The 15119-nt window shown below is 36.6% G+C and overlaps 1 protein-coding gene across 4 annotated transcripts in view; it reads right to left on the minus strand.

Moving 5' to 3' along the window:
* Positions 1-15119, minus strand: part of Pxn (Peroxidasin) — a 490196-nt gene that overhangs the window by 31039 nt on the left and 444038 nt on the right. For 2 of the 4 annotated variants that reach the window (XM_083135733.1, XM_083135734.1), the window contains exons 9-14: positions 12623-12792; positions 11039-11187; positions 8536-8656; positions 6225-6239; positions 4670-4831; positions 2683-2947 (exon numbers count right to left, since the gene is read on the minus strand). In XM_083135733.1, the coding sequence (XP_082991859.1) occupies positions 2683-2947; positions 4670-4831; positions 6225-6239; positions 8536-8656; positions 11039-11187; positions 12623-12792 (882 nt within the window). The remainder of the gene's footprint in view (positions 1-2682; positions 2948-4669; positions 4832-6224; positions 6240-8535; positions 8657-11038; positions 11188-12622; positions 12793-15119) is intronic. The other 2 variants (XM_083135735.1, XM_083135736.1) reach the window with 1 other exon arrangement.

The following is a 15119-nucleotide window of genomic DNA, read 5'->3' on the forward strand; positions in this document are numbered from 1 at the left end:
CTTTGTGACCTCCCTGTAGATATATTTCATAGATACACTTGCAATAATAAATAACACATTAAAAAATAGCAATATCAAACAAATTTACTTTTCTCTATAAAAATGTGCTATGCCTATGCAAACTCATTCTAGAGAATTCACGTGATTTGCTTTTGCTGTAGTCTAGCTCTAGATAATATCAATAGTTTAATAGACATACGTAGCCATGCGTATCTGGGCAACAGTGAAATCACCATATGGAGATTCGCGTGAATGTTCCAGAACGAATTCTAAGCACATGTAATTTTTCAGATTTTCGAATATTATAGCAGTTTTTCGGAAGGAGAGGAAAATTTGAAAACAACTGCCTTGGCATTGGCCAAAGCCTTGAAACATGAGATCCATTACACCACATCAGGTATTTTTGAAATTTTTAAATCTAATTATTTGAATATTAATTTATTATTCATTATTGCTACTGTTTTTTTAAAATTTATTTATTTATTTATATTTTGGCTATCATACATAAATTTTCTACCTTTCTAAGATGAATGATGGTTGGTTTGCTTTATTTTACTTCGCTTTTTGTGCCACTTTTTGGCTACTTTGCAAAGATGGGGATGAGTGATGATATGATGAAATTGATGAATGAACACTCACAAACATCCATGCCCATGCTGGGATTCGAACCCGGGGCCCCTGGCATCATAGCACGATGAGTTAACCACTCTGCCATGGGGGCCAGCAGGATGAATGATGAGTACATAAAACAGATAAGGAACAAAATGAGACAACCATGCCTTATCCAGGACTTGAAGTGCATGATGGTAGTAACCAATGCACTACAGAGGCGATCGACCATGAGTAATAGTTCTTCGTTCATGATGCTCTGTATGAGGCTAAATGATAAAGAGTTGAGCTGAGTAGATGCAATACAGGAAAAAAATACTAGTTAATATCAGAAGATACCTTTCCTGGGACTATAACCTTCAAAGTGTGCAAAGTGTGGAATTCTGTCCCCAAATTGTATGCAGATAGGACATCATTAACAAATAATAGTATTTTAATGTTCTGATTGACGGCTGGGTGGCTGATAGCAGTGAGTGGTCAATTCATGGTCTCAACACTGAAGGTTCCAAATTTGAGCGAGATTATGGGTGTTCCTTTGGAGTGACTCGTAAATTTCATCCAATCATTATTCATCCTTAGTGTCATGACAAAAGCAACAGAAAAGAAATGCAAAATCCCACACAGATACATCAGAATTAGGATTATGAAATGTAATTGGAACATTATAACATTCCTGGAATATTAAAGAGATGTGTTCTGTCTGGGGTAAGAAAAATACCAACAATATTCTAATTATCCCACATATGAAGATGATTTTTTTTTTTAGCAAAGATGCAGGTTGATATAATAAAGTTGCACATTTTACATTTTGACATAAATTACTAAAAATCAGTCTTGGCTGAAACATAAATTACAAATTAAAAAAATATATATAGGGGCATTTCATTGTCATGGGTGGGACACGCGGACTACATTTTTGATATTAAAGTAACTTTTCTATTGATAGTTAACTAGCATTTTCCTTACAGTTTCTGTGCAATGAAATATGAAACTTAATGCTGTTGATTAAAGATAACTACCCTTAGAATACTTTCACAAATAGCTATAGCTAGAGGCATGCAAATTTCGTTTTTGACGAAAACACAGAATATGAAATAACATGCTGTAATGTTCATTTTTCATGTTTCTGAAAGGTCTGAGGTGCATTTTTCTACCCTGTTTTGTCACGAAATAATGCGAAATGAACTGCAAAATGCGAAATTGACTCTTAAACACGAAATTTACCGTTTATATACCGACGCGACACTTTCTGAAGTCTGAAGTATCCTGCGAGTTATGCAATTCACGGAAAATTGATCAATTCTGCTGTAAATATTTGAGAAGCAAAAATGGACCTCTTTTCACAGGAATAAACTTAATACTCTGGTAATTACATAAATGTGCTATTAGAAGGGATAAGTTTATTTTGTGTAATAAGTGCAGTTTTTAAATCAAATTTAGGATTATATTCACAATTTTAAAACCAAAATGTCATCTTATATAGCACTTTTGATGTGATTATTCACTGCTATAACACCAACATTTTATTTTATTTACCGCTTTTGAACCCGAAATCGACTCTATTTTTGTACCGAAATTTTGCTTAGCTTTTATTTACCAAAAATATGTGCCTCTAGCTATAGCTGAACAATTTTGTGTCATGGGTGAGACAAAGTGGTAGTGTTTCTTCTCTTCTAATTAATAATAAATTTATTTTAATTTCTGTGAATTGTCAAATGATGAAAAATAAATTATTTAAGAAAGAGAGAAGGTAATTGACCATTGAATATTCTGGTGGAGTTGAAGGAGAAATGTAACAGTTAAAAGACAAATTAATTGTTTTTTGGTGTCACGGGTGGGACACAATACAAAACACAAGTGAATCAAAAAGTTAAAATAAACTAACAATATGTAAAACACCTTCTAACTTAATTATGTATAATACTTGAATTTTTATGCAAATGACAATTATTGTTAACTCGCAAGATAAGTTACAGCATTGCATTTAATTTTAAAAAAAATGAGTTTAAGGCCCTTTGACATGAAATTCCCCACAGAGTATTTTTTAATTATTATAGAAAGTCCTGCACCTACCTGTGTCTCTTGTCTTCCTCCATTCCATGACCATCTTTTGTCCAAGTTATCGTAGGTTCCGGTTCTCCATCTGCTTTGCAGGGTATTTCAATTGTACTCCCCATTGGTGCCTCCATGTCATACGGTGTGTGCAACAGCTTCGGAGCAACCCTTTCTCTTGTGGTCAGGTACACTGTAGCTTCTCGGGAGCCTGCCTCGTTCTGTGCTCGACAAATATAGAGTCCCTCATCTGATTCCTTCACGTGTTGGATTCGAAGCGTGTTTCCTGGAGATTGGGGTTAAATGCCTGAGAAGTCTTTTAAAAAGATTTGTTCTTTCTAGTTTAAAATTATATTGATTTTTGGTGCGCTGACTATAAATATTAAGTTTGGAACAAAACAAAACAATTGGATTTTCACACTGTTTATCATACATGTTTCTGTATCAAATTTTCTCCCGGCCAGGGCATGGGTGTTCTTTGCGAGTGCCCTTTCATTGATTTCTTCATATCATCACTCATCCTCATCTTCACAATTAGCCAAAAGTGGCAGAAAAGTGAAGTAAAAGATATCAAATACATAGACAGTAAGTATCAAATTTTCTATCTCAGTCTTTAAGCATGCTGGGTGCTCTACTCATTATCAAACCAAGAATTAAGGAGTGGGGGCCTCCAACCCTGCCCCCCCTCACAAAGGGGGGTGATCACCATGATGTTAGTCCTGGGTCTGGACATCATAAAGGCTGTAAACATTCTGTATTCAATTCCCAGCAATGGCATACGTATTTCAATTTGTTCATTCTTTTTATCAAATCATCAGTCATCCTCATTATCATTATCATAATTAACCTAAAGAGGCAGAAAACAATTAAATAATCAAACCTGGTAATAAGCTGTGAGCCCTTCAAAATGAATCACCCGTTACCCCATACGATATGTTTCTTATTTGCTGCCCAGTGGCCAAATGTATTGAGTAGACAACTCACAATCTCACCTCTTTTGATGCCAGGTTTGAATTCTGGCTTGGGCATGGGCGTTTCTTCAGGTGTGGCCCTTCATTAATTTAATCGAACCATCAAACCTTTCTTATTGTCATCAGAAATAAAAGAATAGCAGAAGAACAGCAACAAAGGCTAAAAATATGTGCTATTGCTTGAACTAGATGCAACTTTCTATAATTGCCATCCATGTACTTCTATTTCATAATTACCCATATCACATTCAACAAATTAAACATTTGAGAGCTTTCCTTGTAAAAGTACAGTAATTACCAATGTACTGTATATTAAATTTGAAATAATGGTAGAGGTGACATGATAGGTGAAGAGAAATTTTCACAGACTCTGAGAAAATTAATGAAATAGAATTAAATTGGCACAGGAAATTAGCAACCGATTGCTTGATTGCTCATGGTGGTCAGGTAGGGATTTGCATTACTATGCCATATCCAAGGAAAAACTGCATCGAGGTACAGAAAACCACTTTTCATAAGATAGATTTGATTGTAGTTATTTAGCGTCACTTTTTCTGCCACTTTTGGGTAATCACGAAGATGAGAATGAGTGATGACGATATAAAACTGATGAAGAGACACTCGCAAAGAACACCCCTGCCCAGGTTGAGATTCAAAGTCAGGACACAGCATCATAGCATGCTGTGCTAACCACTCTGTAGGCACTGGTTGAGAACAAGTGAAATTTTACTTCCATTACTTTGCATAGTGCTTCATCATACAGTACTAAACTCATGAAAAGATTATTTCCATTTCTACTTTAATATAAACGCTCTGTGCATTACTAGTAAGTACCACTTTCTTTCCTGGAAATCAAGAACCTAACCATAAGTACCATGGAACTTCTGTATTTTTAAGCTGTTTGTATGTGTTGTTCATGCTGATTACTACATACAGGGACAGAACTCCTGCTAAACAAAATTCTGTTCATCAAAAATTACCATGAAATAAAATGCACATATAAGGTTATATGCATGTTTCTGAGATTGGTCAAATACCTCCAGCAGAAACAGAGATTCTTCCAGAAGGATTTATGATGTAATTTCCCTTGTACCAGCTAATGTCAGGAATCGGAAAGCCCTCTGCAGCACAACGAAACTCCAGTGTTCCACCGCTTTTCACAGTCTGGTTCTGCGGACGCTCCGTGAAGGATGGTGTAACTGAAATGTAACCAGAAGCAGTTTTAAAGTTTCTACTTATGATATGCATGGTACATTCAAAACATTGTTGGGATAACATGACATATTTTGGCATGTGATGTCTGCACACTTCTCAGCTTGAAACAATTTGATATGTCTTCACCCAACAGTGAATGATGATCTCACATTGTCAACTGCGATAAAGTAGTACAATGGTAGTGTTGCCAGATACTATTCATTGAAGGAGTGTTACCATATCATTATTATTCTTTCCTTTGAATCAAGTCAGTTCAGAAAACACATAGTGGCACTGGTGAGAATAATATACAGTGGAGTCCCGATTTTACATTCTTCATGTTATTCTCACCACGGTTCCTTGATAAACGTAAAATCAAGGTTCCAATGTATTATAATACACTATTTTTATCTTTCATCTCACACGTATTATTAAATATATTCTTATAAGTCCATTATTTCCTGTTATACTACGATGGCATAGTGGTAATGTCACCTTGAAATCGAGAAGTCCTGGTTTTGAATTTGAATTTGAATTTTTGGATGCGTCGGCACTTAAAGGCTATTTTGCACCTGTCATGTTATACGGGGTCCAGTCCCCTACCTTTCCTAAATTAACGGTAATGTCGTTTACTAAAATATTAAAACATTCTGACTTCGGTTTAAAGCTGAGGCTGTAAAGGGGCACTCAGCTGGACAAAACACAGGCACCAGAGCCTAGTTAGTCTGCAAAATGCAGTCCAGGGTGTACTACGTGGAAGTGAGGTTGACAATTGGGTGTCCTACATGGAAGGATCACCCCTTGCACCCCGGTCCTGGTTTTGATACCCAATGGAGCCACATACTGGTCTGGGTTCCACTTTAAAATGTAGGTCATCACAAATAGCCTTTCTGTGCATAAAGTGGAAGTGAAACAAAAACTCGAAGCAAACAAACATATTTTGAGAAACCTTTTATTTATTTCTCTGTTCGTTATCTTGCACCCTGCACACACACGTAAATCTACATTTCTGTCTTAATTTCAATGTCTCACAACTTAACAAGCATGTAAAATTTCTATTTCAATTTGAACTGATCTATAGATAATACCTCACTACAAGCTTCTTGTACTACAATTGTGTTTGTTATCTATTTAATGCACACTCTTACAACAATATGGCTCCATTCTTTGTTGTTATTCATCTAAGTAAAATAAATGCAGTCAAAACATGCCCGATCTAATAAAGAGTGTTCTGATTTAGCCTACTATCTACCTGGGAAAGAAGAAAATAATGGAAACAATTGTCTACATATTTCACTAACAATAAAGCAATATATGGCAATTTACTACTTTCACCCTTCAAGCAAAATTAAATGGTCTACCCTACAAAATGATGTGTATATTTTATTTATTAATTACCTTTAGGCTGTAATTCTGCACCACCACCATACAAAAGAAAAGAGTATGTGCATTAGAAAGTACATTTCAAAATATGTACATATAGTATAAAATTTTAATGAAAATGTAATCCTAATATGATTTAATATTAATGTATTTTGAAACTTACAACATTCATTTTTTTAAAAAAAGAGTCTTGGCCATTTAAAGAAGACTGGATAAAACTGATTCAGTTACTTGTGATAATTATTTACGATACAAGTAAGTGAAACAGTTTATATAGTTATTGAGTCACATAGTTAAAAAATTGAACCGCAACAGACTATGCAGGCATGGCATCAGTAGTACATGATGCTTCCAAGGAAAACTTAAGACCATGGTAAACATTTATGCTGTACTACTGAAAATTGACCATACAGGTATAACTTTTATTACAAAGGCAGCAATTAGGAAACAAAATGGTCTCACGTATTTTCAGTGGGCAAATTAAACTTTACGCTTTAGGATAAGGGGGATGTCATGCATTCTCAGGTCTCAACAAGAAATGTGACATATGCATCTGTACGTACATATATGCACATGTGTGTGTGTGTTTACTGTTTTAAGAGAAGAAAATTGCACATTGTTATTAACATGAACTATAACCGAAAAAACTAATAAAAATATTAGAAATCATATTCCTTTGTTCACACAAATATTTTTCTTGTGCATTCACTATTCTACTGGCTACTGCTTCTTAATTTTATTTTCAAATATGTATTAGCCAAAATCCTGATTAAATATTTCTTTCATGTTTTCTTATGTATGAATTACAGAGAAGAATTTAATTTTGTCATCTTGTGCAAGGATTCAATGGGAGAATGCCAAATGAAAAGTTTGGCAATGGTGAAGATTTTCCCATCTTATGAACTCCTCACATTCTGTGTTTAGCAAACAATAACGACTTACAATTTTGTTGAGAATTTCTCGATCTTAAGCTGGGTACATTGAGTCAATTTGCCAAAATTGTCAGCGATTGTAATCTTTAAGATATGATTCTCACTTTACATTTGGAGAATATTTGATACAAGTGACAACTATTATTTATAGGGATATAAATTAATCCGCAGCAGGGATGAAGATTTACATCTAGTGGCAGGGATATGTGGATCTATACGAGTTGATATTCTTAAGATACATTTATTTCAGAATGTTATCAGTCGTGAATAGAAATCAAAGTACTAGGTCATTCAAATATGACCAGGACTGATTTTCTTTCAAACAAACCTGCGATGCGCAGCAGTTGTGCATCTTTGGGAGAATAGAGCCACAACTTCCACCCTCCCTCCCACACAGGGTAGAAGCTGCTCAGTCGTGTCCGAGTGTTGCTAGAGTGATGAGTGAACAGAAGGTGCCACAGAGCGAGGAACAATGCATTGTGATCAAATTTCTCATTGGAGAAAACGTCCAGCCATATGAAATTTTGCAGAGACTCAAACAACAGTATGCGGAAAACTGTCTCTCACGAACCCGTGTGTTTGAGTGGTGTAAGTACTTCAGAGAGGGAAGAGAGGGTGTGGAGAATGAACTGCATGATCGTCGGCTGCGAACATCCATCACCCAGACCCAAGAAAGGGCGGAGGATCCGTTCGGTAGGAAAAGTGATGGCAACCTTTTTTTGGGACTGGCAGGAATTATCCATGTAGACTTTCTTACAGATGCCAGAACAGTCACTGCAGTTTATTACTCAGAACTCCTGACAACAGAAGTGAAGGAAAAGATCCAATCCAAGCGGAAGAGAGGTGGAAAGTGGATAGCCTTCCTTCAATACAATGCAAGGCCTCATATAGCCAAAACAACCTTCAGCAAATTGAAATAGGACCTTCTACCACACCCACCATGATTTGGCCCCAAGTGATTTCTACCTGTTTGGAAGGCTTAAATCAGACTTTGAAGGCATGCGGTTTGCAGATAACGACGCCGTTAAGATGCTTCCAGAACATTGGAAAAAATGTATGGACTCTGGAGGGAGTACTTTGAAGGGTGACATGTGCAAATAAGTATTTGACAATAAAAGATTTGGTGAAAAAAATCAGTCCCGGTCATATTTGAATGATCTAGTATTATCTCATGATATCAGTTGCGAAATAAGTAAGCTGTTACAGGATCACATTAATGGCAAAAACTGCAGTTAGGCAATAAAATCATACCTTTTGTTATGTAGTTAATTAGTGTAACCCATTTCAAACAGTTGAAACTAACATCTTTTACAGCAGCCATTAAGTTGGTTAAACAACATTTAAAACGATTCAGATGTTTTTATACTTGATACACTTTTATGAAATAGTCTTACCATAAACTTTAACTTGAGCCACAGAGGAAACTCGGCCCAAGTAACTTGCAGCTGTGCATTTGTACAATCCAGCATCATCTTTCCTTATATTTGAGACAATGAGAGTGCCTTCCTGGGAAATCTGCAATGAAATAGAGAAAGTATAAAATCATTAACATGTATCAATGTACTACAAAATGGATAACAACTTAGAACACTGTAGTCAGAAACAGGTGTCAGTACTACGCATCTCCCATAAAATTATCTGCTCTCTAAAAGATGGTGCCATTTGTGCAAATATCTTGTGCCGTAATGTTGGCTGAAATAGTGTTTAGTAGGTAGGAACAAGAGCAACTAAAGCCTTTATATACATTAGCAATTCAAATCAATCTATAATTATAGTTTCTTACTGTTTCATTTGCAGAGTCAGTGTTCATTGGTAGACCCTACTGTTGAGAATCTATCATTCCTCTGTTCCATTACTTGCTAAATTCCATTTCATCATCATCATCATCCTTTGCAGTTTCCTGCCTCTGGCTGGGTCGGCATAGAAGTCAAGCCTCTCCATTTTTCATGGTCTTCCACCATTCCTCTCTTTCCACATGTTCCAATCTTGTCCTCTTCTCCTAACACTCTCCACTATCTGCTCTTTCCACCGACATCTTGGTCTCCCCCTTGGCCTTGTTCCCACTCCTTGTGCATTGTAAGCTCTTACTGGTAGTCTTTCTGCATTCATCTTCTTCATGTGTCCGAACCATCTCATCTGTGCCTTATCTATCCTGTCCTGAAGCTTCAGAACAACCACTGTCTGTCAGATCTCTTCATTCCTTATTCTATCCCTTCTAGTCTTCCCCAATATACTCCTTAAAAATTTCATTTCCACTGTCTGCATCTTTCTTTTGTCTCTCTCTGTCATTGTCCAAGCGTCTGCTCCACTTGTAATTATTGGCACATAGTATGTGTTATATATTACCTTCTTGCATTTCATAGGTACATCCCTGTTCCATATTAATCTTCGAACACTTTGATATAGTCCACCACCCATTTGTCCTCTTCTGTTAACCATTCTATTCTTCCACTTCTCTCAATTATGCTTCCTAGATATTTGAAGCTCTCCACTACCCTCAACTCTTCAGTGTCCATCTTTATTCTTGGTTCATTTCTGGCTCTGTTTCTTGTTGTTATTAGCACCTCATTCTTTTCTGCACTGCTGAATGTCATTCCTCCTCTTCCGATTTCCTCATTCCAACTATCAAGCTCTGTCTGTACTTCATTTATTTGGCTTAAGATAATATGACTTTACATACACGATGGTGCCAGCATAGTAGCCTCGTAATCAAGGGGTCCCGGGTTCGATACCTGGTGGAGACACATAATGGTTCAGATCCTACTTTAAACTGTAGGTACACATAATGGTTCAGATCCCACTTTAAACTGTAGGTCCAGTCCCGATTAGCCTTACTGTGCATAAAACACCAACTCAAACAAACAAAAACAAATGATGGTGCCAGCTCAGTGGGTGAGCACATTGAGTGGTTAACTTTCGGTTTGCCACTCAAGTTCCCAGATTAAAAAAAAAAATCAAGATTATATTACTTCGTGTTTCTGTCTTTTGGCTAATTGTGAAGTTGAGGATGAATTGTGGTAAGATGAAGGTACAAACATATGGACAAGACACAACAAGCCCCAAAGACTATTTATACTGGCTGAGAGTCCAGGCGACAGAGCCTCGTTAGTCTGCAAAATGCAGTTCAAAGTGTACTATGTGGAAGAGAGGTTGATATTTGGGTGTCTTTGAAAAGAGTAATCCCTTATACCCCGCTCCTAGGTTCAATTGATTGATTGATTGATTGATTGATTTGCTTTATTTTACTTCGCTTTTTGTGCCATTTTGGCTAATTTGCGAAGATGGGGATGAGTGATAATAGGAAGAAACTGGTGAATGGTCACACAAACATCCATACCCAGGCCGGGATTTGAACCTGGGACCCCTGGCGTCGTAGCAAGATGTGCTAACCACTTCGCCAACTCCCAGGTTCAAGTCCCTTGATCAATTTAATCTAATCATCACTCATCCTCATCATTGGAATTAGCCAAAAGTGGCAGAAAAACTACATTAAAAAAACAAAAAGAAAGAATACATGCCATGTCAATGACAACTGGCCTTTGTGGATGATTTTACAAGCATGTTGCATTTTAATTGAGTGACTGACTTTTAAGTATATTTGTGAATTTAAAATTCGAAGAAAATTTCAGTGTTTCGCAAAGTTCAAGTGCAAGACAGAAAGATGACTGGTGCAGGGGCATCATGACAAAATGATGAGCTCATTAAGATATATATCTCCGTCGTCCCCAACTAATACATACGTTTCACATCCAGCCATTTTACAGCATGTATAAAGTCTAGCTTTGCAAGTTTTGAAGAATAGGATTAGCAGGAGAAGGCACAAAGTACTGCTATGTGGCATAATTTATGAAGCAAGATGTAGATGACTGTTTATTCTCTGAAAGGAACAACACCTACCTGATACCTTTCCGAGGGAACTATTGGTACATCGCCACGACTCCATGTCATATCTGGCTCTGGCTGTCCTGCAGCCTCGCAAGACAACTGCAGCATTGATCCCACGAGAACCTCTTGATCCTGCGGAGTTGTCAAAAAATGTGGCTTCACTGAAAGATAACACAATAGTTAGTATTGTCAATCACAATGATAAATTGTGTACATGTAGAGTACAGACCAATTTGTAAATGCAATGTTGAAAATGTGAGTGATATTTTTCGTAGATCACATGCATGCTTGGATGGTATGTTTAATGCAAGACAAACATTACTTTGCTACAAACAATACATTCTAATGGAAAGTGGGATTCAAAGGGTATTGAATCATACTTGTGTATTGTATGATAAATTCATTATTTGTTCATCAAGAAAATAAATATTACGCAGTCAATTCGTTAATTATAAAAGAATTTTGTTCGTTTGATCTGTTCATAAGAGGGCAAGAAATACACTTTCATGAATAACTGCTAAATTAAAAAAAGAAACTTTTTCCATATTTGTGTTAAAATTTGAAAGTCTGCATGTTCATTTACAAAAATCAGATGCAACAGTTTTTATTTAAATTTGAATATTTCATCATAAATTCAGTTGTGTGTGTGTGTAAAATTGCATTAATTAGGCTTATTTTGTACTAACCGTTAATACTGTCATGGTTATTTTTATGGTAGTTGGATGACAGTGGAAATTGATGTTCTTAGTCCATCATTTATTCAGTCAACACTTTACAATGTATGTTTTTAGAATGAAGCCGTTTAAAATGGTAATGGTAGAAAAGTGTACTGCTTGTCTTGTATGATATCCTGCTTTCAGCTTCTGAAAATCTGATCACCCTAGGGGCAGAGTTTGAATTAAAGAAAATGTTCACAGAGGAATACTTAACTTAATTGTTTAATCATAAGAAAAATGAATGTGTAATATTTGAGGTATACTTGTGTACAAACAAAAAGCTGCAGTTACATAACAGTTTCAGAATCATTATGTTCTTTTCAGCAGTGAACTGACATGTCAGTAGTACAGTCAACTGCAAAGATAATGGTAGGCAAATTGTCCACTGCTATTTTCATTACATTTTTATTCTACATCCTGTGTTGTTTTAAGGAATGAAACTATGTTGGTTCGAAGCAGGCATTGCCCTCTGCTTATTGACGTCATTAGTTCAATTCATTGTCATCACATGTGTAACTCAGACAATGAAAATGGTGGTGGACAATTCGCCTACTGTTTCTTTCGCCGTTGGGTGTACAGTTATCCTTTTCCTCCTCATAAATAAGTTTTAATAGTGCAAATCTTAATAACTGACAAGAATCTCCGAGGTTGGAGATGAAAGATCAGTGGGGAGGAGACTCCCTCTTTTTGAAAATTTGATTGAAATATGATGAATAAAATGCTTCTATTCCACATTAAAGAAATCATGCACTAAGGATAATTTTAAAATAATGTTCCTTGCCCCATCAAATAAACAGACTCGTGTGTGTGAACATAGCAGATAAGGAGAGAAAACTGTTTAGGTGGCTTTTGAATCGGAGAAAGACTCCGCGCATCTTACCTTTGGACTCAATGTACCTCATCTTGGCGGATCGGGACTTGACCTCCCCCATGGGGCTCTTGGCCATGCACTCGAACACTCCGACGTCGCCGTCGTGGGCGTTCTCGATCATCAGCGTCCCGTCGGTCAGCAGAGAGTAGCGGGGGTCTTCCACGAAATTTATTTCATTGCTGAAAAACAATAATTAAGATCTTATTACGCCTTTGTTTATTTTCTGGCTGTTGTTTGTGTTGTTATTGAATTTACGTATGAGAATATTCATTATATGCAATAGAAACAACTAAATTTTATCTTTGGTCACAAATTTCAGCATGGTCAACAGCTATGTACAGTTTTTCAATTCAATTTCAATAAGGACATTTTATCTTTATATTTGACAAACTTGGGCCTCGGCAGAAATTTCAGCGGGAGGGTCAAGCCATTGATAAAAGTTGAATAGTAGAAACAATAACAATAATTATTATTACCATGGTCATAAATGTTATTATAGCAATAATAAATATTATACATTATAAAAAGCACATTTTAATCGAAATTTATTATTTGTTAGTTAATGGGGATATTTTGCTATTCGATCTATCAGACGAGTGGAATACCCAGCACGACCGTTTTCTATTATTTCTTTTTTTACACATCACACAGTTAGTGCAATCAAATTCACAGTTATTGTACTGTATTTTGTTATTAACTTTTACGTGTCTTGGTCAAGAAAAGGTCTTAAAAGTGAAAGGAATTCTTTCTCAAAGTTCATGTATGTCCTCTCACTGGAATTTTGAAAACTGTGGAACTATCTGTTCTTCGGATTAAATGGGAGAATATGAAAATATAACTTGGTCCCCATATTATTCACCAAATATTTTCGATCAAATGCATTTTTTACTTCGGTTATTCTGTTCGAATACTAACTACATGAACTTTATTAATGTTATTAACAATGAAAATAACAAGCTTTTCGCTTTTTTGCAACTTAAAATGAACGATGTAAATTTCCAGGAGGGGCCCCTCTTGCCGACGCCCATGTTTATAAATTTGTTTCGTAACAATACTTTCTCGTTTGCAAAAAAGCGGGTAAAAAAAATATCAAATCTGAACCAAATTCATCTAAAGAGCTGAAAAGCCTTTGTCGTGCAGACAATGGAATTGTCTAGGATCCCAGGAAATCTGCACCGTAAGCTGAACCTATTTCCGGTTTCCAGAAGCTTCTATAGAAATATACAGAATCTAACAATGAGTTGGGACAGTATCCAACGACAACAGGTACTTGTTGACACAGAATAAGATTAGATATACGAGAAGATGCCAAGTTTATGTAAGAGATAACTTTAAAGGGATCGCTGAATTGAGGTTGTGCTAGTGTCGTGTATGATTAATAGTGAAATTGTCTTTCTGTGTATGTGGTAATAGTGATAATGCCTCATTGAATCTCGGGTATTGGGTAAGAGATTCCGTTCATTAAACTTTGAAATAGGCGAAGAAAGCTAAAGCAGGCAAACTTAAAAAACAAATTTGTAAAAGAGTACCAACAATATTTAAGAATGGTTTATCCGTGTGAAATAAAAACCTATTTTGCCAAACTTCCTGGCTCTAGTTCAGTGGTTCTCAACCTTTTTCAGTCCGGGACTCACCTTGAAGGATATTACGCTTCATGCGAGCCAAAAGCATGAAAGCCGGCAGAATTACTTGTAGAGGTGTGCAGCAAGTTAATAAGCATATTTTTGCTAACATCGACTACTTTAAGAAGCTCTCTTTTACACTTGTTTGAACAAATTACACATACTTCATTCTAGAAAAGTAAATCTGCAATTTAAAAGACACTATACTCTGTCTCAGCTAACTGTAGAGCAGGCAAACGAAATCAAGTCTCTGCGCAAGTAGTGACGCGAGACGGCTTCACCAATGAACACGTGAGAGGGAACGGGGCTACGTGGAGTGGTGGAAAGCGACTGCCTTCCCACCAGCGTGTACTCCTCTGGTCTGGTCACTCAATGTCCCTCGCTTCTCGGACGCTATGCGTTAGCTGGGACAGTCTAACATCTAACTAAACACACTTGCTGAACTTGAGAACATTTTTTCTTGTTTACTCACCGAACTAATGTGACGGTTGGGGGGCTGCCTTTCCCGCATAGGCTGCGGTATGTTGGGTTCAATGTTGCATAACTTAAAACGTAAATCTCAGTGTGCGTCAAGTCTGTTTCTGTACTTGCTTTTCACTTGAATCGGAGATGAAGATCCCATTTCACACAAACATGAGGCGGAGAACGGCATGAGCAACTCCAATGCCTCATCCGAATGGAGGTCGGAAATATCGAGCGACATCTCAAGTCGGCATGCATGTGCCACACAGATAATTAAGAACTCATTGCTGCGGCCGAAACGAAAACTATAGATCTCGGATTCCCTTGAGTTAAACATCAGAGAGATGCCGGTAAATACAATGGCACAGCGCGAATGTCAGGAATGAAGAGTTTAGACTACGTATAATAAAAGTTGAATTAAC

This window comes from Lepisma saccharinum, chromosome 14, assembly GCF_977018435.1.
Source record: "Lepisma saccharinum chromosome 14, izLepSacc3.1, whole genome shotgun sequence".
Classification (NCBI taxonomy): domain Eukaryota; kingdom Metazoa; phylum Arthropoda; class Insecta; order Zygentoma; family Lepismatidae; genus Lepisma; species Lepisma saccharinum.